At 45.1% G+C, this 25,879-nt stretch overlaps 1 protein-coding gene across 1 annotated transcript in view; it reads left to right on the top strand.

The window, feature by feature from the left end:
* Positions 1-25,879, top strand: part of tbxas1 (thromboxane A synthase 1 (platelet)) — a gene marked incomplete at its 3' end in the record, with an annotated part of 260,971 nt that overhangs the window by 96,510 nt on the left and 138,582 nt on the right. Inside the window, 2 exon segments of the mRNA XM_084335155.1 lie at positions 13,001-13,097; positions 25,129-25,245. Coding sequence (XP_084191281.1) covers positions 13,001-13,097; positions 25,129-25,245 — 214 coding nt within the window.

Genomic DNA, 25,879 nt, shown 5'->3' with positions numbered 1-25,879 from the left:
ACTCCAACCAGTTTGGCATAAATCATGGTAAATGGTAAATGGCTGCTTTCTTTATATAGCGCTTTTATCCAAAGCGCTTTACAATTTGTTACTCACATTTTACCCATTCACTCACACACCGACGGCGGAGGCAACCATGCAAGGTGCCAACCTGCTCATCGGGAGCAATTATGGGTTAAGTGTCTTGCTCAAGGACACATCGACATGCTGCCCCGGGAGGAGTGGGAATTGAACCTCAGGACGCGGCAACGAGGCTGCTGTGGTTCACAGGCGCTTTCCGCCTTCAACGCCGCCCGCAGCATTAGGAAGGAGTTCGCGGCGCCTTTCACATCGCAGTCATCAGTCATAATAATCGCGCCGCAGTCGGCAGTCATGTAATCATTTATCATTTAACATTTGAAAGGCATACATTGTTGTATGAAATAAAATAGTATAGAGACATATGTACAGCGTCGCGCCGCAGTCGGCAGTCATGCAATCATTTATCATTTAACATTTGAAAGGCATACATTGTTGTATGAAATAAAATAGCGGGGAGAATATGCTCACGCGAGCGGCATCGCTGAGCTCTGGTGACGGTCTTATTGGGGCTTATGCTGAGAACAGCAGTAACACAACATTGCAACTGTTGTGTTACTGCTTTCTGACCGAATTAGTCATTCATTTGTAGCTATAAAGACATATCACAGGGCTGAGCTGTGCACGGCTTTAGTCTCACTCGAGTGAGGAGGAGCGGAACTTCGGAAGACCGCTGGTTCTCCAACATACAGCGGTATGCTCTTCAGAATGTACCGGGAGAAACGTTTACTGTACCCCGCAGACATAATAAGCATGCAAGAGGTGAATCCACCGCTAACTAACCACGTCTATCCTGCCTCCGAGGATCTCTACTCCACCCAAGGCACCACTGTAACAGTCCAACTCTGAACCTGCCACTTCGACCATGCCTTGAGTGGGGATTCGAACCCCGGTCTCCCGCACCGGGGGCGACAGCACAGACCACTGTACCAAGAGGTGAATCCACCTCTTGCTTCCGGGTCTGTATGCCTCTGGGGAGTGAGTTTAACTTGCAGTACCGCAGTACTAACTGCGGTACCTCGGTTACACTAGTGATCTAAACAATCAATCCATGCCAAAGCTAGATATGTAAAAGGAAAAAGACTCACAGCCATGCTGATTTGGAAAATGACATCCATCCGTTTTCGTTTGAAACAACTTTTAGTCAGGGGAGTGCCATGGTTTCTCTATAGAGCCCGTTGTACTTTTTTAGCGCAGCAGCTCACGCAGGTAGGGGCAACTCAGTCACGTGATTCAGTGGGTATTGCTGATTGGCTTGAACACAGTATGTTTTGAAACCCGTCTATAAGGCCAATGTGAGCAATCAAAACAGCCTGTCACGTTATGTGCTGTCTTCAATGCAGCCAGCAACACACACACACTTTAATACTTTATTTGGTTCCACAAATTATATTACATAAACAGGGAATCAAATGTATCACACACACACACACACACACTCACGTTTTGCTCCGCAACGATTGTGCTTACTTTTAGTCATTATGTTTATTTGTAGGGATGTTCGATATTATCGGCCGACCGATATTATCGGCCGATATCGCAGTAAAATGTGATATCGGAAAATATCGGTATCGGTTAAAAAAAAAAAACAATAACAATATTTGTTATATATATATCCAGTGAAATTATTAGTTACCTGAATTATTCAGTTTTTTGGGGGGGGGGGGGGGGAAACCCTGCATATATCGGTATCGGTTGATATCGGTTGATATCGGTATCGGAAATTAAGAGTTGGACAATATCGGAATATCGGTATCGGTAAAAAAGCCAATATCGAGCATCCCTATTTATTTGTACTACTTCTTTTATGGAAACAACACTGGCGGGGACGTCATACGACCGCCAGTCACTATTGACCTAAACTCCGGACTTAAAGAGGAGTTTAGAGACACTTTATGCCAGGATTGGCCACCGGAGATCAAGCGGGACAAAGACAAAGGCGGCAGGAAGAAACATAGAGGCAGGAGAAGCGGAATCAGATTAAGGCTAAAAAGATCTGCTTACCGTCCGGCGATCCCATCCATCTTTCTGGCAAATGCACGTTCGCTAGAGGGTAAGATGGACGATTTACGGGCGAGGGTCCGATTCCAGCGAGAGGTGAGGGACTGTAACATCATGTGCTTCACGGAGACTTGGCTGAAACCAGCGACTCCGGATCACAGCGTCTCTCCCTCGGACTCCTTCACCGTCTTCCGAGCGGACCGTACAGAAGCCTCCGGTAAGAGCATCGGCGGGGGTGTCTGTCTCCTTACCAACAACGGCTGGGTAAGCCCAAAGGAGATCAAGATACTCTCCAGTTTATGCTCGCCGGACCTGGAACATCTGGCCATTCAATGTCGACCGTTTCATCTTCCCCGAGAGTTTATCGCGATCATCATGACGGCAGTATACATCCCTCCCCAAGCGAACACCGCCAGGGCCCTGGCGGAGCTACAGGGGCAGCTCAACATCCACCAGATTAAACATCCGGACGCAGCAATGATTATAGCCGGCGATTTCAACCAGGCGAATCTGAAGAAAGTGATGCCATCCTTTTTTCAGCACATCACCTGCTCCACCAGGGGAGGAAACACGCTGGATCATTGCTACACCCCATTCAGAGCCGGCTACAAGGCAGTACCGGCTCCACCATTAGCGGGGGCTACAAGCACATCAGACCATGACTCCATCTTGCTTATTCCTGCTTACAGACAGAGATCACGTGACGCCGTCGTGTCACGTGAGGTAAAGAGATGGTCCGACCAATCAGAGGCCACGCTTCAGGACGCTCTCGAGGACGTAGACTGGTAAATGTTTCAAGGAAGCGCCAGTGACCGTCAGCGAGTTCGCAGATACTGTTGTTAGCTTCATAGCAACCTTAGCTGATAGTATCGTCCCCACAAAGAAGGCGAGGGTGTTCCCGAACCAGAAACCGTGGGTGGACAGTACTATCAGAGCAGCTCTGAAAACTCGCACCACTGCTTACAACCTGGGCAGAGAGACAGGAAACATGGAAGAGTACAAGACAACAGTCTACACTCTGCGCAAGGCTGTTTAAACTTGCTAAGAGGACGTATGCTGACAAAATGGAGGCACAAAATGACACAAGAGGCTTATGGCGGGGACTGCAAACGATAACTGACTACAAAGTCAGCGCCCCCTCAATGGGGAGCGACGACGCCTCTCTCGTGGACAAACTCAACTCCTTCTACGCACGGTTTGGTGTAAACAGTGGCGACGCTAGCTCAACGGCTAGTGACGTCACTGGCGCGCCGGCTGTTGTGGAGGGGGGGGGGGGGGGGGGAACACCAGGAAGGCGGCTGGCCCAGATGGAATAACAGGACGGATACTTAAGTCCTGTGCTAACCAGCTAGCCCCTGTGTTCACCACCATATTTAATCTATCCCCGGCGGAGTCAGTGGTCCCTGCCTGCTTCAAGATGTCTACCATTATCCCGGGTACCAAAGAAATCCTCCCAAACAGGTCTCAATGACTACAGACCGGTGGCACTCACCTCTGTGGCCATGAAATGTTTTGAGAGGCTGGTCAAGGATCACATTTGTGCCTCCCTCCCCAGTGATAGGGACCCTATGCAATTTGCATACAGGCCAAACAGGTCCACTGATGATGCGGTCTCCCAAGTACTGCACAGCACCCTCTCTCACCCAGACTGCCAGAAGGGGGGCTATGTGAGACTGTTGTTCATTGACTACAGCTCAGCGTTCAACACCATAGTCCCCACCAGACTGGTGGACAAGCTGATCGAGCTGGGTCTGAGCTCCGCTCTGAGCGCCTGGATACTGGACTTTCTGAGTGAAAGGCCCCAGGCGGTCAGGGTGGGGGGTCAGACCTCCAACACCATCACCCTGAGCATCGGGTCCCCCCAGGGCTGTGTTCTGAGCCCCCTGCTGTACTCACTATACACACATGACTGTGTGGCCAAGTTCAGCTCCAACTCCATAGTGAAGTTTGCGGACGACACAGTGGTGGTGGGGCTGATCTCGGACAACGACGAGAAGGCCTACCGGGAGGAGGTTGAGGTACTGGAACGCTGGTGCCAGGACAACAGCCTACTCCTGAACATTGGTAAAACCAAGGAGCTGATCGTGGATTTTAGGAGGAGACAGCAGGGGACACACACACCACTGAGGATGAACGGGGCTACCGTGGACAGGGTGAGCAGCTTCAAGTACCTGGGGTCCACATCTCAGATACTCCAGTCCTTCTACTCCGGAGCTGTAGAGAGCATCTTGACTGGAAACATCACTGCCTGGTATGGAAACAGCACGGCACAGGACAAGAAGGCCCTACAGAGAGTGGTGCGCTCAGCCGAGCGTACCACGGGTATTGCACTACCACCCCTGCAGGTCCTATACAACAAGAGGTGCAAATCCAGAGCCTGCAGAATAATGAAAGACCTTCACCACCCCAACAACAACCTGTTCAAGCTGCTGCGGTCAGGCAAACGCCTGCGAACACCAGCAACTAGGACAGAGAGACTTCGGCTCAGCTTCTTCCCCCAGGCCATCAGAGCCTTGAACACTGAACTCTCCACACACAAGCACACATGAGCACACACAACACACACACTGTACACGCTCACACATTAGCAGCCACTTTAACATGAGCACACACACACTCATGCTGCACACGCTCACACTTATGGTCACTTTACAAAAGGAAAAGTCACTTTAAGAATAGTATAGTATAACTTGAGATTGTATAATATAGCATTGTATAGCAGTGTACATAAAGACCCAGTGCCTCATCCGTAGCTAACAGTGTATTGCACTACCACAGGACCTAGCATGTCCTACCACAAATAACTCATGTACATATACCGATATGCCCTACTTTGTTTACTTGTTTTATTGCACAATGTCGTTCTATTGGATTCTTATTATATATTACTATTGTATTATACACAATCGTTGCGGGCAAGACCCCCCGCATTTCATTGTATACTTGTATGCCGTGACAAATAAAACTCTTGACTTGACACACACACACACACACACACACACACACACACACACACACACACACACACACACACACACACACTAGCAACAGGCTGCTACCACACACTACCAACTGCGTTACAATTATTCTGTCAGCCTCTGTAAGTGAGGGTCATATATTAGCTTATTATACAACTCTTACCTGTCTGAAGCAAAGACATTAATTCCACTCTGCAACCAGAGTCCTCTCTCCTTTGATCCTTGGTAAGAAAAGCAGATGATGTTCCATCAGGGCTGTTCCTCTCTGCTAGCTTCTGTACAAAGACACAGGGTCTGTCCGTGTCCTGCTGCTAAGCTTGTAGCGACAGCCTCAGCCTCTCTCCGCTGCATTTCTTCGGACATATATTAAGATAAGATTAGATAAGATAAGATGGATCTTTATTAATTACCTGTGGGGACATTCTGGCTGGATTCAAACCCTGTGAGACCCTCGGTTGCAAAATTACAACATCACTTTTAGCTTAAAAAAAAAGTCTGTAAATGTAAATATTTTTTAAGTACATTTACATAGTCAATGGGTCCTGTTGTTCAGCCTCACAATGCTATTGGATAGTAAATGTGTTTTTAGGTCCCACCCTCTGGCCTCTGAAGTTGCTAATGCCTTTTTTAATTCGGGCCTCACAGGGTTTTAAATACTGGTGAATGTCAGCCGAAACACCGTAAAACGCATCCTCTTCCATAGAATTCTCTGCGCTGGTATTTTGGTAAGGCCATTTTCGCTGTTGAAAGACGAAGCTTTGGATGAGCAGCATCTAGGCCACGCCCCCCCTGGCTGCCCAGTGGCGGAGATCAACGCCTGTCGTTCTTCTCGGCCACCAGGCACGTCAAATGACCGGCTCAGTGGGCAGAGGAACGGCAGGTTTGGCAGCCATGACGCGCCCCCAGAGACACAGAGAACATCGCCAACGACCGCAGGCCTTTTTCACACTATGTCCCGAATTCTTATAGAAATGTTCATACTAGGGGTGTCACGGTACGTGTATTCGTCCCGTGAATTTACGGTACGGCCATCACAGTGCGGTACGTGCAGCCATACGAAGAATACGCCTCACAGCGCAAACACACCAGTCGTGCATGCAGGCACTCACGGGTTCCGTGCGAGAACAGCGCGCGTGGCCGGGCACACCGAGTCCGACTTCAGAGCGGGCGAATGTGCACGGAGGAAGGCACATTTACATTGGAACAGCTGCAGGGTCATTGCAATTTTACAGTTTTCTTTCGTTTTCTTGTTCGCACAATAATGTTAACCAAATGAAACCAATAATAGTAATAAAAAAAAAATCTGTTAAATAAAGTTTTCATTCATTTCATTCATTCGCCAACACACACACCAACATTCTCCCCCGCCGGACTCTCACAGAAAAAGAATTAAACATACTTTTCCGGACTGATCATCTGAGCTCCTCTCCAGTTGAACTGCTACTGTGTTTAAATCCAAATAATCCTCTGCCATTGTTGTAACATGTCATCTGTTCTCTAGTATTCAGTCTCGTGAAGTTAAATCCTCTCTACAAGTGAAACTGAAACTTAACAAGGATAAGTTGTTAAAGGGGCAGTAGGCAATTAATTTACTCAGTGGATGCCTGAACACAGAATGCCACCAGTATCACTGACTACCACGGAAAGCCTATAGAAAATTATTCTATTTAATAATAATAATAATCATAATTATCATAAATATATAATAATAATTATAAAAATACGTTTTCTGTTGTACCGAACTCGTACCGAACCGTGACCGCAATACCGAGGTACGTACCGAACCGTGGCGTCTGTGTACCGTTACACCCCTAGTTCATACGCTTGAAAATTGGCAATGCTGTTCCTCTAAGAACAGTGACAGGTGCGGTCATGAAAACAGACTGTGTTAATGACCTTGTGGCTTTTTTCTTTTTATTATTATTATTATTATAATCTTTAGCATTTTTACAGCTTTTCTGGTCATGCAGGACCAATAGAGGAGAGGGAGAACGGGAGGAGATGTGGGGAAGACATGCAACAAATATTGTGTGTGTGTGTGTGTGTGTGTGTGTGTGTGTGTGTGTGTGTGTGTGTGTGTGTGTGTGTGTGTGTGTGTGTGTGTGTGTGTGTGTGTGTGTGTGTGTGTGTGTGTGTGTGTGTGTGTGTGTGTGTGTGTGTGTGTGTGTGTGTGTGTGTGTGTGTGTGTGTGTGTGTGTGTGTGTGTGTGTGTGTGTGTGGGGGTAGAGAGAGCAGCAGCAGGACTCCCAGGTTGAGCCTGGTTGTCTAAATCAGCGCTGACAGGCTCACTACTCCACCATCACTGTGGATACACCCGTCGCCCTGGGCTTAATATCAGCTTAGCCTGGAAAAGCCTCCCATCAAGTTACCTCCAACAGTCTCTCTCTCTCTCTCTCTCTCTCTCTCTCTCTCTCTCTCTCTCTCTCTCTCTCTCTCTCTCTCTCTCTCTCTCTCTCTCTCTCTCTCTCTCAAAAAAAAACCCTGTTAGAGGTCATCAGGTCTCCTTCATCCCACCCATCAAAGAAAAGGACCCCCCCCCCCCCCCCCCCATTCAAATTAATTGTTTCTCTTATTTGCCAGAGAAGATCTCATATCCAATTATGGCTACTTTAATAAAAGGCTATAATTACCTCCTCCTTTCAGTTCTGTTCCTCCCCTCGCGGAACGCCGGCCCCGTTCTCCGTCAGACATTGATTCTCATTAAAAAAGGCACTTAAGAAGACGAGGCTGGATGGAGAGAGAGTCTTGTCTTACCTTTTAACCTCTGCCTCACGCCGTCGGGGATAAACCAGAGCCTCTCTTCCCAGGTGGAACGACGTGTGCCGTACATTCCGTTCGACTTGATTTCTACCTTTATTGCGTTTTTTTATTGATATTGATCAAAAGTAACGCAGTGGCTTCTTCATCGTGGAGTCTTGGCTTCAGGTTGTCTGAGCTGTTCCTCTCCTTGTCGCCTAAAAGGAGAGGTATTAAACGGATTAAACAGTTCAACTCAAATGCCAAGTGATGGAGAGCCTCGTCGAGGCCCGGTTACACCGTGTTCTCCTCAACAAGTAGCAACATTGTTACTCAGCTGATAGAGTTGTGCCCTTCCTGATGACTTGTCGTACAGAACTTGTAAGTCGCTTTGGATAAAAGCGTCAGCTAAATGACTAAATGTAAATGTAAACAAGGCCCGGTCACACTGTGTTCTCCTCGACAAGGCCCGGTCACACTGTGTTCTCCTCGACAAAGCCCGGTCACACCGGTATTCTTCTCTCGGGCAGGGTGATCAGGTGTTCATGACTTTGACTACGAGTTTTGCCCACCTTTTATTATTTGTGAAATTGAGTTCTGCCACATTCAGAAGTTGATATTACCAGAGCCCCAGATTGGCCATAGAGAGAATAAAGAAATATATATTGAGGCCACGTTTTACATTGAGCGCTCGAAATGCTATTGCGAGCACTCGAGATACAATTTGTTCCCACGCTTTGGTTAATTTGTGCGCACAAGATAAGTGTATATATACAGAGAGCAGCACAACAGGCCAGCCTTTCTCCCTGTGCAGTAGGGGCATGCGGAGACGTCATTATCTGTATCTGCGTATGTATATGTTCAACCAACAAAATGATCTGTATCTGTATTCGGATATAATACCAGAAGTGGGCGTGGTTTATACCAAAAATAAAGTTGTTATTTTTTGCAACAATTATTGTACAATACAAGATGGGAACAGATGTAATCAAATTAATTAGATTAAAGTCACGTTAAATCCGGCATATTTTCTAACCTAATATTCATTTGAAATGCAATTGTAGATTATTACGAGCCAAACAACCACTTTTTGTGCTATTTAGAACAATTGTTAAAAGTGTAGAACAGCAGGCCTTTGCACACACCCCACCTAATGCTACATCAGTTGTGTTCCTTTACGCAGCCTGTAGACTAATATGTAGGCTGCCCATAAGATTTAGCTGTTCTCTGACAATAACGTTTAATCAAATATGATATAATCTAATATTTGTATAATGTCATGAAAACAACATCAGCTTTATAGAGCAGAAAAGGTTTAAGGATCGGAAACAAATCTTAAGAAAATGCTCACGTCTCTAATTCAAATTAGCCCATGTCCAATATTTTGTTTCTAAATCTATCATCTAATGAATTATTCATACGTATAAGAATGATAAATAGCCTAAATATGAATTTTGGAATTTTTGGGTTGTTTACGTTATTTACGTTTTTATATATATATATATATATATATTTTTTTTTTACCTGCAACAGGGCAGTTTTAAAACCAGAGACAGTGGACAGACTTGTCTTTCTTGCCTGCAACTTAAAGTAATGGCTTTGCTTGTCCAAATGACAATACTGACCAAATTGAGATTTATTTTTCTCTTGTCCATTTATTTTGTTTGCTTTCTAATTTAAAATACAGTTTGAAACCGTCTGTACACAGTAGGCTATGTGTGCTAGCAGAACTAGACTCCAGTCACGAGTCACGGTGCACATGTGCGGTGGTTTGTCCACCAAAAAAGCACCAAAAGATCGAAAATAAACGAGCAGAGCCAGAACTGTTCAACTCCCCTGGAGCCACAGCCAGCAGAGAAGCCGGTTTACTTTCGCTTTTAAACCAGCTGCAGCCTGAGAACTGGAGTGTGAGGGGATGTAACACTAAAGATGGCGGCAATGACAAAGAATTGCTGCAAAATAAACATACATCTGTTGTAAAAAAAAAAAAAAAAAAAATTTAACAATTCGATAATTATCGATATCGAGAAATATGATATGATTTCCATATCGCCCATTTCCATATCGCCCAGCCCTAGGAAGGAGGAGTGGATACCACCCCGGTTCCAGTAATGAAAATGCAGTTTTCCCGTTTCTGATTATTAACACTTTGGCTGCCATGAAACGTCTTTAGACGTCATTGCCGGCCATGCTCAAGTTGCCGGAGGACGCTGTACAGCGTCCTTATATCAATATTTCAAAAATCTGCGATCGGATTCATATGTCCCCTCCGCTGGCCTGAGATCCACCAGGAGGACCCACTGAGCTCTCTGGCGGTTCAGGAGCGCCATCTGGTGGCCGATCGGCGCAATCGCTTAAACAGGAAGTGGCATAGAGGTTGTGCTGGACGTCCGTATTACTTCCGGGCACTCGCTATAGGTCCCGGCATTCTAGCTCGTCACAATACACAGTGATCGATTGCCAATAACTCGATAAACAACATGATTTGGACGTATATACCATTATACAAGCTGGAGATGGACCGGGTAAATCTACATCCCATAATGATAAGATTTCTACTCTACGATGATCGCCCAATGGCGCGCGGAGACTGGGGTGAGTTTTAGCGTGTAACGTTACCGTCTTCGATACTAACTGCTATTATCAACATTTGACCCACATTAGATTATTGGTATAACGCTGCCCACGGAATTATAAACGCCCCCTAGCCCATCCGGTCAACATCAGATGACGTGTAGTAACTTCTAGAAGTACGTCTAGTTGGAATTTTTTATATCGCGCTGATTGCCATAAAACTGTATTGCATCATCAATATAATGCATTTGGGGCTATAGATCACGTTCTGGAGAAAGCTGCAGAAAGAGATGAAAACATACTTATACATTAGACCATACTTTACTATGAATATGTGAATGAAAAAGTTTAACGTTGCTACACAATGAACAATATATATAGGACTTTGAATGGGCCCTAATAATGGCAATGTAGCAATAGAATTTAAAAAGTTATAGCCATGCAAAGAAGGGGTACTTCTCCATAGACAAATAGAGCCGGCAACCTATGGTATATCATGAATTTAACCCAAGGCAACCAAAGTGTTAAACTAACATGACCATCATGTCCACCTCAAAGGATACTTATAGTCATATCAATCAATCAATCAATCAATCAATCAATCAATCAATCAATATAGTAATTTATTTTCTTTTCGTGATTTGGATTAGTGGGAATATGTTTGGAACGGTGTGTGTCTGGAGAACAAAAGCATCACGATGCATGTTGTTATTCAGTATCTCTGTTACCAGTAACAACCCATGACAACTCATGACAACTTTTGAATAGATAAAGGATTATCTATAAATCATATTCCTGAAATTGGTGTAAGTGAATTCTGCTCCTAATGCAGTAACGTAGGAGCGCAGGAGAGGCAGGGAGCGCACTGTGTGCCTCGGGTTGGTTCTGAAATAGGTCTCCAAAGGCAAACACACAGGATAAATATAATTAATTTCACATGCATAACTCATGATGATGATTTATGACAAGCTTAAGATGAGCTTTATCGTGGCTTTTGAAAATGTAGGGGAGACCTCGCTCGTCATGGAGCAGCCAGGATACAAGAGAGAAAAGGGCTGTGTCAATGGAGCCCTGAATAATAATATTAATATCTGTGTAATAAAAAGATATGTGTCCATCTTATTATCCGTGCTTTCCCAAATTAATATTCCGATTTGGGCTCATCCCTAATGTGCAGTGACCTGCTTCAATACGGAGATTGGAGTGGGATTGTGTTAGGGATTGCAATGTAAATTATATATTAAATATCGGTGAGGGATGAATGTACACACGCCACACAGGACTAATTATGAGAGTTGTATCCATCCATCCACATAATTTTACGCATTGATGGCAATGAGCTGCCAAGTGTACCCACTTGTAGGACTAACCTATAAAATCAACCTGACATCAATTCTTCACCGAACACACTCTGCCCTAATGAGGCACACATAGTTTGTCGGGAAAAAAACCCACCTCAGTCTGTTTACTTGCCACAGTTGCCAGACAATCACAGCTTATGCCAACCTTCTGTCCTGACTCCATGTTATTAAGGCATTGTGGAAGTTCCCTTTAAGCCCTCTATTCACACCTCCCCCTCTCCCCTTTATCCTTCCCTTCCTTTCCCCCTTACCCCCCTTACCCCCCTCACCTTTTCGTCCCTCCCCTGCCCCCTTTTCCCTGAAAGCTTACAGGCAAACTCACAGCATCGGGGGCTTGGTCCTGTCTCCTGGCCAACTTAAGTGCTCTACTGAAGATCTGATCACACGCATAATTAACCTCTTGGGTTCCACCACAGTATATTAGGGCTAGTTAAAAACAATGCAAATATTAAAGGTCCACGGTTAATGCATCTCGTGCAAGTTAATTAAAACGTGGCAAACAGATTGTACGCAGTACCATTTTGAGCTCAATGTAGTAAAACGTGGCCTCAATATATATTATTTTCCTCTCTAGGGCCACTCCGGGGCTTCGTATGATATGAATTCATGTGTGTGTGTTTGAGTAGTATTCGCCTGATGTAAGATGCATGAAAGTTGAGTAATGTGTCTTTTCAAGCACATAGCATAAATATATGTATATATGAATGACGATTGGTAGCTGAAATGTTGGTGTAACACAAGAAAATGAGAGTTTGGCTATTCTTAAAATTCTCACTGGAATATACATGTAGACTATATACAGCACTTTATTTTTAACCATCACACTATCTCCCCCTCTACATCCCCAGTGTCCCGGCTGACGATGTGTTAACCCCCTTCACCTCCCCCAGGGCTCAGACCAGCTATAATGACCACTGTGTGTGATTGGCATACTGTTATTTATTCATGCTATAGCCTAGCCCCGCAGCATACTGTGTGTGTGTGTGTGTGTGTGTGTGTGTGTGTGTGTGTGTGTGTGTGTGTGTGTGTGTGTGTGTGTGTGTGTGTGTGTGTGTGTGTGTGTGTGTGTGTGTGTGTGTGTGTGTGTGTGTGTGTGTGTGTGTGTGTGTGTGTGTGTGTGTGTGTGTGTGTGTGTGTGTGTGTGTGCGTGCGTGCGTGCGTGAGTGAGTGAGATAGTGTGTGTGTGTGTGTGTTTGTGTGAACCTGTGTGTGTGTGTTTGCATTTCTGTGGCGAGTGTGTGTGTGTCTTTTTAAGCCCTGTGTATATTTCAGGTACTACCTGGGGCGCAGAGCGGTGGTGGTGGTAGCGGACCCTGACATGCTGAGACAGATCATGGTCAAAGAGTTCAGCAGTTTCCCCAACAGGATGGTAATAACACACAATAACACACGTTAACCACAGTTTCTCATAAAAGCAATTGAGTTTCTGACCACAAGTTGAAGAAATCAGCGACATAGAGCACCGTAGGAGAAAAAGGGGTCCTTGAAAATGGTGTTCTTCCAGCACTCGCACACGAGCATGACGCGAGCACAGGGGTTATATAAAAGAGTACACTGACCTCGTACTTCAAGTTGATTGGTCTATATCAGGGGTCAGCAACCTTAGCCACCATTAGCACGTGGTAGCTTAACCATTGGCACACTAGCAATTAGTGTGTAAGAGAGGAACCTTTTTGTAAATGTCGAAGTGCCCTCTCTCTCATCCGCATGCCCTCGTGGACAGAAGAGTGGGGTGTTGTGTTTCAGAAGGACAGTGCTGTGTGGACTTGTATGTCTTTAAAATGTTGTTTTCTGAGCGTTGAGTGTTAAATGTCATTATGAAACCAAACATGAAAAAACCTTCAAGGATGAGGCTGACAAGGCTGAATCCATCAAGTGTGCCGTGTCCAGGTCTGGGAAGCAAGCATTTCACAAGGATGGCAGCATTGTTGCATAGTGCTATAATTACAATGTCTTGATAATGGGAGAAAAACTGTTGCTATGCACATTGCCTCTATGGAGGGAATACAATTACAGATCCGTTGGAGATACAAATTGGAAGTGGTGTCATAATTAAACTTAATGTTAACCGTAACCCTTTCACTACCACACTACAAAGGGTTACCGCTTTCACTACCACACTACAGAAGGTTAACAGTACAATAGTGCGATCTCCCTTGAAATCTAACAAGCTAACTGCCTGTCAATCGAAGGAGGAGATCAGCCCAGACGTGTTACAACCTCGCCAAACTGAAAGTGAAACATAACATATACACAATGTGAGAGCAAATAAAACCACAAAAATATACTGGGGTTATAACTTTCACTGGGTGAGAATATGAACAAAATCGAGTTGTTTACAAGAAACCTTTAATAACGTGTTATCTCGCATGTGGTCTTTTTCACTGCTCTGACTGTATATGTTGCTTGTGAACCTAAGAACCCACTGGAGACACTGTTAACACATACTGTACCACGTCTCAGTTAACCCTCTGAGACCCACCAGACAAACCATTTTTGTCTTTTTTTAGAGGGTGACAGTGGATCTTTAGGGGGCGATAGTAGGTCAACAGTAGATGCCACATAGAAGTACTGTTAGATTCTGATCAATCGGCCAGTATCACGTCTTCTTGTGTTATCATCTCTCCATCCACTCCCTCTGCGTTGTGTACTTTTAATGATCCTGACGTCTCATATACTGGCTGTACAATCCTTATCTCTCCCTGTTAGTGCAAACCGCAACCGTAGTAATTCTCCACCTTCGTAAGAATTCGACACCTTGACAGCATACCTTTCTTGAAAGAGCGTTGTTTATTGATATAAACAGAAGCCTCAGCCCAGATGTTATCAGATTGTATTTTCATTGCTATCGTCTCTGCTGTTATTCAGTCCAATGGTGGCTCAGGCCTTATCTAGCCAGAACCCTTCTCCCGTTAGCCGAAGCTAATGATGATGTGTCATTCCCCCCCCCTACCGGCGAGGGTGAGAGGGATGAGAGTCTCTGATGGTTTCTTCCCTCTTAGTCTCAGTCAGATTGTAGTCTGCCCCTACCCGGAACCACTGTTCGATTTATAGATCTTCGTCATAGCAACGACGGCCCGCCCCTCTTCTGGTTGTCAGGTGCTGCTGCCATGACAACCGCGTTTAACCTTTAGACACACATTCTAAACGTTTCATTACTGTTTCATTCATGATGAACCTCTCTCTGCCCTGCTCTCTGTGCCCACACTCGCTGTTATCAATGTGTTCTAGATCGGAATGTAAACATTCGCTCGCTGGCAGTGTGCCAGCCACCAGACCGCTATTCCACCACCGTCTGCTAAGGCAAACACATTTTGACCTCTCTGACCTGGCACCGTTTAGATGCTACCATCTCCCCCCAATCTATACATCACATACATTGAAAAACACCCCAAAACACCAGTTTTCTCTCAAGTAGTATAGATGATCTGAAAGTTGGGAACTTGAAGATTGATTTGAGATGCAGCTGAGTGTCCATCTGTAATAAACATTGGTCTCGAACGGACATACATAAAAGTTACCAAGGAATTCCTTCATAACTCGATTTACGCACTTATTCGGCATTCTCGCACGGCTTCGTATTGTAAATTAGTTGTAGAATTTATGTAGGATTTACGCCGTGTTTTCAACAGCTTTCTCTGGGAGAAGTCATTGGGGATTGCCGATACTACAGACATCCGTGGAATTAAATAATTATAATGATAATAAATATGACAATATATATATATTTTCTTTTGATCCACTTTTTCTCCTTATTTTTCTATTTTTCTCCCATCCCAATTTCGCCTCGCCAATTCTCCCTTCAATTCTCCCCTCCCCTGTCTCGAACGTTGTTAGACTATGCCTCCCACTGGTCGGCTGCAGTGAGGACCAAGCCTTGCATCACGTGTCCCCTCCGGTACACGAGGAGGCAGCTGTCTCATCTTTTCACCTCAGTGGCGAGGAGTAACGCGTGGGAGGCTCACGCTGCCCCCGATACTTCCTGATTCTGCTGTACAGGCGCACCAACCGACCTGTAGGAGTCGCTGTCCACAACGTCCAATCCCCACCCACCGGCTTTCCCACCCCTAACACTGCCAATTGTGTTAGTATGAACGACCAGCCAAGCCGGTAGCAACGCAGAGAGCTGGGCTCGAACCCATACGACAATATTTGTATCAACAATTACATTTTGCATTTATAGTCCTGACTCAATGAGGCATTGTGAGCATTACACACACACACTGCAAACAAAATAAATAAGAACTAAACCGATCACCGCGGATATAGCTACTGTATAGTGGAATATACTGTATTAATATGCCATATACTGTCTTCTTCTCTATGATATTATTTATTGTTGGTTTGATTTATTCCTATTGCTAGAACTAAATAAATGCGTGGAGAAACGGCTTAGTGAGGCAGCCTCAGCTCACGAGCACACACACACACACACACACACACACACACAAGTAGGCTTCTATTATTCGAATGACTTGTTTTATTAGGTATTATAGTAGTAAGTCCTACTGTAGAACATTACATATTAGCATGACATCTCATTTAGTAATGCATTTGAATTTGAATCTAATACAATTTTGAGATCAGTCGTGAATCGCTTCCGCGCTACCTGTTGAATGGGTCAGCATGGTGCAGATGCAATGCCTACCCTCTGCTGTTTTGCACACAGACCTCGAGAGACTGAGAAGAAGGTCAACAGAAATATTCCCACTGTGCGTCTGTGTGTGAGGTGTGTGTTGTTTTGTTTATCTGTTTGATAATAATTCACATCTTATACAGTCAATTTTGTGATTGTCATCACACTCGTGATTGCCTTCTTTGTCCTGTTTATATACTGTATATAGTGTCTTGTTTATATATATATATTTATTTTTATATATACAAATATATATAATATGTTTATATGTATATATATTATTATATATGTCTATATACACATATATTGAAGGTGAAAAAAGAAACCGCTATCAGTCATTCAGTCAAAGTTCTGTGTGTATGGAATTTCATAGATTCGTTGTTTTTTGTTGTTGTTTTCTTTTGCTATACTGTTAACATGGACATTCTTAGTCAGCGTAAACTTCTAACCCTGACACATGAATGCGTACAGTTTCTATGCGCCTCATAGGTGGGCAGTGGTAACAACATGTCAGCTGCAAGCAGCACCACTATGGCTTGTGAAGTTCTGAGCCTCATAGCATCTCCTCCCACTGGAGGATAAGCAGAGCAGGGCGGAGCAGAGGGGTGTCCCAGGTCGGCAGGCTAATGATAGGCTGATACGTGCATCACAGAGGGGTCAGAGGTCACAGAGCTGCCCTCACTTTCATGGTCCTCCATGTTGGCTCCACGCTGCACCGCTGCCTCTGGGAGATGTCAGAGGGGAGGCGAGTGGGCCGGAGAAAAAATCAATGGACTGCTGGAAATGTTGCATCGCTGCTGTGCTTTGTTTACAGTGTGCGCATACACACACACTGCATACACGGGCAAACACACACACACACACACTGCATACACGGGCAAACACACACACACACACACACACTGCATACACGGGCAAACACACACACACACACACTGCATACACAGGCAAACACACACACACACACACACACTGCATACACGGGCAAACACACACACACACACACACACACTGCATACACGGGCAAACACACACACACACACACACACTGCATACACGGGCAAACACACACACACACACACTGCATACACAGGCAAACACACACACACACACACACTGCATACACGGGCAAACACACACACACACACACTGCATACACAGGCAAACACACACACACACACACACTGCATACACGGGCAAACACACACACACACACTGCATACACGGGCAAACACACACACACTGCATACACGGGCAAACACACACACACACACACTGCATACACGGGCAAACACACACACACATTGCATACACAGGCAAACACACACACACACACACCCAACCCAAGCACAGACACACACACACTTTTTTACTTGTTTATTTAAAACCCAACAGTTTACAGTTTTCTGTAGTAAGGATGTCTAATTTGTAAATTAGAAGGGAAGGAGGAATACTGACAGAAAGAGACTGAGGAGAGGGAAGGAGGGATACTGACAGAAAGAGACTGAGGAGAGGGAAGGAGGAATACTGACAGAAAGAGACTGAGGAGAGGGAAGGAGGGATACTGACAGAAAGAGACTGAGGAGAGGGAAGGAGGGATACTGACAGAAAGAGACTGAGGAGAGGGAAGGAGGAATACTGACAGAAAGAGACTGAGGAGAGGGAAGGAGGGATACTGACAGAAAGAGACTGAGGAGAGGGAAGGAGGAATACTGACAGAAAGAGACTGAGGAGAGGGAAGGAGGAATACTGACAGAAAGAGACTGAGGAGAGGGAAGGAGGGATACTGACAGAAAGAGACTGAGGAGAGGGAAGGAGGAATACTGACAGAAAGAGACTGAGGAGAGGGAAGGAGGAATACTGACAGAAAGAGACTGAGGAGAGGGAAGGAGGGATACTGACAGAAAGAGACTGAGGAGAGGGAAGGAGGAGGAATACTAACAGAAAGAGACTGAGGAGAGGGAAGGAGGAGGAATACTGACAGAAAGAGACTGAGGAGAGGGAAGGAGGAATACTGACAGAGAGAGATGAGGAGAGGGAAGGAGGAGGAATACTAACAGAAGGAGACTGAGGAGAGGGAAGGAGGAATACTCACAGAAAGAGACGGAGGAGAGGGAAGGAGGAATACTCACAGAAAGAGACGGAGGAGAGGGAAGGAGGAATACTCACAGAAAGAGACGGAGGAGAGGGAAGGAGGAATACTAACAGAAAGAGAGGAGGAATACTCACAGAAAGAGACGGAGGAGAGGGAAGGAGGAGGAATACTGACAGAAAGAGACTGAGGAGAGGGAAGGAGGGATACTGACAGAGAGAGACTGAGGAGAGGGAAGGAGGGATACTGACAGAGAGAGACTGAGGAGAGGGAAGGAGGGATACTGACAGAGAGAGACTGAGGAGAGGGAAGGAGGGATACTGACAGAGAGAGACAGGAGAGGGAAGGAGTACTAAGATAAGATAATCCTTTATTGATCCCCTTGGGGAAATTCGGGTGTCAAAGCAGCATGGGGGGGGGGGGATACAGGGTGGGGGATGCATAGCTTCACAGTACAAATACAACATAGTAATATAAAAAGTACAAACACAAGATAGTCCAGTGATGATAGTCCAGTGAGATAGTCGGTACGGTGATGTGAGTCTCTAGTTCTCAAGTCCCGAGTTGTGACAGTGATAGCTCTGGCAGCAGAACCGGCCGATCTGGTCGCCCGAGCCCTTTGTTGTAGAGCCTGATGGCTGCCGGTATAAAGGACCGGCCCAGGCGGTTTGAGGTGTGCCGGGGGGGATGAGTCTTAGGCTGAACGTGCTCTTCATTCTGGCTAGCTCCTCTGGGTTCTCCAGGATGGCTGCTAGCTTTTTTCTCATCCTCCTCTCAGCCACCACCTCTAGGTTATCCAGCTCACCACCCACTACTGAGCTAGCCTTCTTCACCAGCTTGTTCAGCTTGCTGGAGTCCCTCGAGTTGATGTTGCCCCCCCAGCACACCACAGCAAAAAGAGGACGCTGGCTACAACCGACTGGTAGAACGATAGCAGCAGTCGGTTGCACACGTCGAACGACCTGAGTCTCCTCAGGAAGAACAGCCTACTCTGTCCCTTCCTGTAGAGGGCCTCAGTGTTGTCCGACCACTCCAGTTCTTTGTTCAGGTGAACTCCAAGGAACTTGTAGGACTCCACCATCTCTACCTCCTCCCCTCCGAGGATTATGGGAGAAGGGGGACCCTTCCTACTGTACCTCTCCGATAGTCCACCACCAGCTCCTTTGTCTTGCTGACGTTGAGTTGGAGCTGGTTACTGTCCGACCACCCTACGAAGCTCTCCACCAGAGCCCTGTATTCAGCCTCATCGTCGTCCACAATGTAGCTGACGATGGAGGAGTCATCGGAGAGCGTCTGCAGGTGGCACGTCCTTGTGTTGTAGTGGAAGTCGGAGGTGTAGAGGGTAAACAAAAAGGGTGACAGCACGGTACCCTGGGGAGCGCCGGTGTTGCTCACCAGCACCTCTGATTGGCTGCCCTGAAGTCTCACATACTGAGGTCTGCTGGTGAGGTAGTCGGTGATCCAGGCCCCCATTCCCCGGTCCAGCTGCATCCCAGTGAGCTTCTCCTCTAGCCGCAGTGACTACTACTGACAGAAAGAGACTGAGGAGAGGGAAGGAGGAATACTGACAGAAAGAGACTGAGGAGAGGGAAGGAGGAATACTGACAAAAAGAGACTGAGGAGAGGGAAGGAGGGATACTGACAGAAAGAGACTGAGGAGAGGGAAGGAGGAATACTGACAGAAAGAGACTGAGGAGAGGGAAGGAGGAATACTGACAGAAAGAGACTGAGGAGAGGGAAGGAGGACTACTAACAGAAAGAGACTGAGGAGAGGGAAGGAGGAATACTGACAGAAAGAGACTGAGGAGAGGGAAGGAGGAATACTGACAGAAAGAGACTGAGGAGAGGGAAGGATGACTACTGACAGAAAGAGACTGAGGAGAGGGAAGGAGGAATACTAGACAGAAAGAGACTGAGGAGAGGGAAGGATGACTACTGACAGACAGAAAGAGACTGAGGAGAGGGTAAACAGAAATATTCCCACTGCACTGTGCGTCTGTGTATGTGTGTGAGGTGGAAAGTTGTTGTTTTTGTTGTTTTGTTTATTTGTTTGATTAATAATTTATAATCTTATACAGTACATTTTCGTGATTGTCATCACACTTGTGATTGCCTTCTTTGTCCTGTTTATATACTGTATATTGTCTTGTTTATGTATATATATATATATTGTGACGAGCCTGGTGTTGTTCAAGCTCGACACGGACCAAAACAAACTATTTCAATGTCCACACAAGCACAATTTCAATAAATAAAATATATTTATTGTTTAACAGCACATGTCCAATGGGCAATAGGGTAATCCAAAAACAGTCCAGGGTCAAAAAACACGTATTAGGCTCTCGTACAAAAGAAGGGATTGTTCAATACTCAGAGTTGTCTTCCGGTCCAGGGTCAGAACACAAGGGGGTTTCTCAGCCAGTCTAGGGTCCAGTACACAATGAACACCTTCTCGCCTTCACCTCTCCTCTCACTACCTCTCACCTCACAAACTCAGTCAAACAATAATCTCTCTCTCTCCGTACTTAGCTCCTACCTCACCTCCTCTTAACTAAACTCTATCTGTCCTAGTGTATTATAGTATGTGTGTGTGTGGGATGTGGGTGATCTAATGGTGCACAGGTGTGTTCTATCAGTACTAATCAGCTGCCTAATTGCTTCCACTCCTCCCGTGGTAGTATATCCCATCCTTCACATAGCCATGGGACGTGGGATGGGGGGTGATATCTGCCACAATCTATATACATATATATTGAAAAAATGCAATAGAATAGTATGGAATCGAATTTTCTTTTGCTGTTAACATCGAAATTCTTAGTCAGCTTGAACGTCTAACCCTGACACACATGAATGCGTACAGTTTCCATGCACTTCATAGGTGGGCAGTGGCAACATGTCAGCCGCAAGCAGCACCACTGTGGTGTTGTGAAGTTCTGAGCCTCAGCATTTCCTCCCACTGGAGGAGAAGCAGGGCAGGGCGGAGCAGAGCGGTGTCCCAGGTCGGCAGGCTAATGATAGGCTGACACGTGCATCACAGAGGGTCAGAGGTCACGGAGCTGCCCTCACTTTCATCGTCCTCCATGTTGGCTCCACGCTGCACCGCTGCCTCTGGGAGATGTCAGAGGGGAGGCGAGTGGGCAGAGAAAAATCAATGGACTGCTGGAAAGGTTGCATCGCCGCTGTGCTTTGTTTACAGTGTGCGCGCACACAGTCACACACACACGCACACACATGCACACACACTGCATACACAGGCAAACACACACACACTTATGATGCTGACTTCTTTTGGCATTTTGGTCTCAAACTAACAGTATTGTGTGATGTTTTCAATCCAATTTGATGACTTAATTCTTCTCCGAACAAAAACCTCTAACAACAGTAAAGCCAGAGTAACCTTGATGTGTGATTCCTAGGACCTGCATTCGTGATGTGAAAACATTACACAATACAAGCTGAAAGCATACTGTGTAGGGCTGACCCCTATTAGTCGATTAGTCGACTAATCGGTCGAAAGGAGCCGTAGTCGACTGGCCAACCTCTTAGACGAATATAAAAATTAAATAAAATATTTATATATTTATTTTATTTTATTTTATTTTTTAAACTTTGGCCATTCCGCTGGCTCTTTTTTGCGTTTATCGCATTTTCTCTGGTCAAGAATGACCGACAGAAACAGGTTTGAATGGGTACAGATGGGGGGAAGACACTCTGAGAAAGATACGGCTGCAGTCCGGGAATCGAACTCGCTAACCCCAGATCCGTGACGAGCACGGTTGTCCCCGGCGCCGAAATAGCGCTCGAGGTACGCGGTGAGCTACTGGAGCTCATTCTTTTATTTATTTTTATCATTCTTTCCAAAAGAAAAGAGGCATAGAAGCGTGGCTAACGCTAATGGCACGCATACCAGAGGCTAACTGCCTACGAAAACAGGCACAGAGGCACTGAAAGAGGATTTCACCCATCTAATGAACACACTAGACAACTATCAAGATGTATCCATCAGTGGACCAATTGCATACTTTTGCAGAGCACAAGAAGCCTTCAGTCGACTCCTTCAGTCGACTCCTTCAGACATTAAGCACCCCCACAGCCCAAATGGAATGATACAAAAATAAAATAAAAAATATATATATTATACCTTTTTTTTTTTTTTTTTTTCTTTTTTTTTTTACAAATAGTCGACTAACGAAAAATGTTGGCCAATCATAGTCGACCATCCAAATCCTTAGTCGGGGACAGCCTGTGCGTGCGTGTGTGTGTGTTCTTGCCCATGTATTCATGTGTGTGTGTCTGCACAAGCATGTGTGTGTGTCTCTCTAAGCCCCTGTACAGTTGCACGGTGTGTTCGCCTGTACGTTGGGGTATCTGGTATTATTGATTTAATTGTGTGATGCTGTGTTTCCTGAGCTCCTACCAGCATCTAAATCGAGCAGAAAGTCGATGTAATATACTCGATGAAATATTTCACAATGGCTTTGTAACATCATCTGTCATAACACTTTATAATTACGGGCTTGATTGATTGATTGATTGAAAACTTTATTAACAGATTGCAGAATGGGTACAATACAGTACAGCTCAATACACACAATTGTTAAGGGGATGCAGACCAGAGAAATACTTCCGTCTTGTTTACATCAGGGTCCCCCATTTTCAATTCATCAAGACATTTATGACATATAAGACATACAAATATACAGTACTGTTTAAGAAAAAGAGACCATAAAAAATATATACATTCGAAAGGGGAAGAAACTGTAGATTGGAGGGGGTTGGGTGGGTGGGCGGGAGGGGTGGAGGTTTAGACATTTACCGGGGCCAGTTTCTAATTGCAGCCACCCGTAGGTGCTCTCATCAAGGGTCATATTGTAAATTGTGTGTTTAAATATTTGACTTCAACCACTAGGTTAAAGTTTTCAATTGACTTGTATTCATTATTTTTGTTAACCAATAGGTTAAAGTATCTAATTATTTGTATTTCCTGGATTACTATGTGATTGTTATTTCTAAATCAAAAGTTGTATTAACATTAAAAGATAAGAGAGTGTAATTGTGATTGTGGTAGATAAAACTCCACAATCTCTCACCCATCTCCCTTCATATACAGTACGACTCGCTATGGTTTGCAACATCTGGGCTTCATACAATCCAGTTGACCCAGATTTTGCAGGTAGAGAATTGGCATGACTGCACTGCCTAGTGTTGGAGGAATAGTAATCATTGGTAGAACCAAATCGCACTTGTACACATAAGGAGATACTGGAATCTGTTTCCCAAAACAGTAGATCAGCACTGGAGGAAGGTAGGAGATGACTGTCATGACCAGGCTGTTGATGATGATCTGATAAGCCTTCTTCTTCTGGGGGTGGAGGTCTCTTCCTCCAGGGTCAGATCTCTTCAGGGTACGAAGAATGGAGAAATCACAGAATCCAATAGTGGGGAGAGTAATGACGTAGGGCCAGCAACAAATAGGACTGATGAATAAATCTGGGAGAAGTGCAAATGCAATCCCATAAGGCAATGTGGCAACCCAGACACAGACAGCCATCAGAACCCTAGGAGTCAGACTCTTCCTGATCCGGTAAGTGATTGGATGAACCACAGCCAGGTAACAGTCCAGACAGATGCAGGCCATGAAGAGAGGTCGTCCACTGAGGCTCAAAGCATAGAGGAAACAGAACAGGTTCTCAATTGGCCAGATGTACCAGAATAGAACGTTGATCAGGCCAGTTGGGATATAGAACAAGAAGACCAGGTCCATGACTGTGAGGTTTAGCATGAAGACGTCATTGGGGGTGAGGGGGGTTCCTTTCCTGTTTCTTTTAAATAGATCCCAAAGGACCGGAAGGCTTGCAGGGAACCCAAAGAGGAAAAGGAGGAAACTGCAAATCACCCAAGTTGTGGTTCCTGCAGTATTGTCACACACGAAGAAAGTATCAGTGGAGTTCCACGTTATATTTGGAAATGGGGAATACATCTCTAGCACCTTCACTGAACACGGATGAGATGATGTTGTTAAAACTCTAGATTTCAATCAACCTGAGAAAATAAAATGTACAATTTAATAACAATAAGCAGACATACTAGTCTAAAAATTAACACCAGCCACCAGCCAACATGATATAGTACATTTGTGGCTGTGGTTTGCAAATCTCATTTCTACAATCCACTTTGTCAGGTAGCAGCTTGTCTTCAATCAGTCTTCTATTCTAAATAATAATTTATAGCTCAGAAATAATATTATAGCAATTGAAATTATAAAACCACATGGCTGCATGAAAAAAGGATGGGAAAGTAATGCATATATCCATGCTCTAAATACAAACATTGCTTACTTTATACACCATACCATACTGTATATCAGAGTTGCAACAATACGCAAAGATCATAGTGGATAATAACACCCTTATAATACATTATGATCACGTTATAGTGTGTATATATATACAGTATACTTATATACACTGTATAAAACATTATAGACACAGGCCTCACAGAAAGTGTCAAACATTTGTATAATTTTTCTCTCGGAATCTTAATCTTACTGAATACCTATATATTAGAACACTCAGTTCTCAAAATCCTATCTCACGTATATTATGTGCAAAGGGCTAAGACCTCAAAGGGTTTTAAAAGAGGCTGCTTCTCCCTCATTCTGTTCTGTCGTAGACCATCCGCTTTGCCACCAAACCCATGAGCGACTGTCTGCTGATGCTGAAGGACGACCGGTGGAAGAGAGTCCGCAGCATCCTCACCCCCTCCTTCAGCGCCGCCAAGATGAAAGAGGTGAGGATGACATCCCTTCTTTTCTCCCTACTCCCTCCCACCTCCTCCATCCCCCCTCTCACCCCGCCTCTCACCTCTTCCACTCCTCTCCTTTCTCACGTCTCTCTCCTCTGCCCCGTCTCCACCTACATTCGTCTCCCTCTCTCAGCCCGCCTCTTTCATCGCCCTCACCCCGTCTCTCTCTCCTCAAACCTCTCCCCTCTCTCTCTCGCTCTCGCTCCACTCCATCTTTCATTATCTTCCTCCTCTCCCTCCTTCTCCTTCATCTCATCCAGTCAGTCACTCTCGGATCCCTCTTCACTCATGTCTTTATGTCTTTGACGGGCGGAACCCATAAATATTCATCTGCCCGTCTTCTTCCTAACAATGCTTTTCTCATGCATGTCCACGTTCACATGTATGAACATCTTGACTATTCATTTCCATGTCCCGTCATTTGTCCCACTTGACTGTCTATTGTTAGCATCGCATTATACCGTATTTTCAAGGCTTTAAGAGCCTTCTTCAGTTGTACACCGTGTGTCCATTCTAGAAGTCTTCCGTATCCGGCATCTTTATCAGTTGTGTAGTTGAAGGTATATCTATTTTTCTAGGTGATCTGTAATTAATTAGTATCGGGTCAATACTTGAAGGA

Source organism: Notolepis coatsorum (assembly GCF_963971535.1).
Source record: "Notolepis coatsorum genome assembly, chromosome: 18".
Taxonomy (NCBI): Eukaryota; Metazoa; Chordata; class Actinopteri; order Aulopiformes; family Paralepididae; genus Notolepis; species Notolepis coatsorum.
This window is presented reverse-complemented; position numbering and strand designations above follow the sequence as displayed.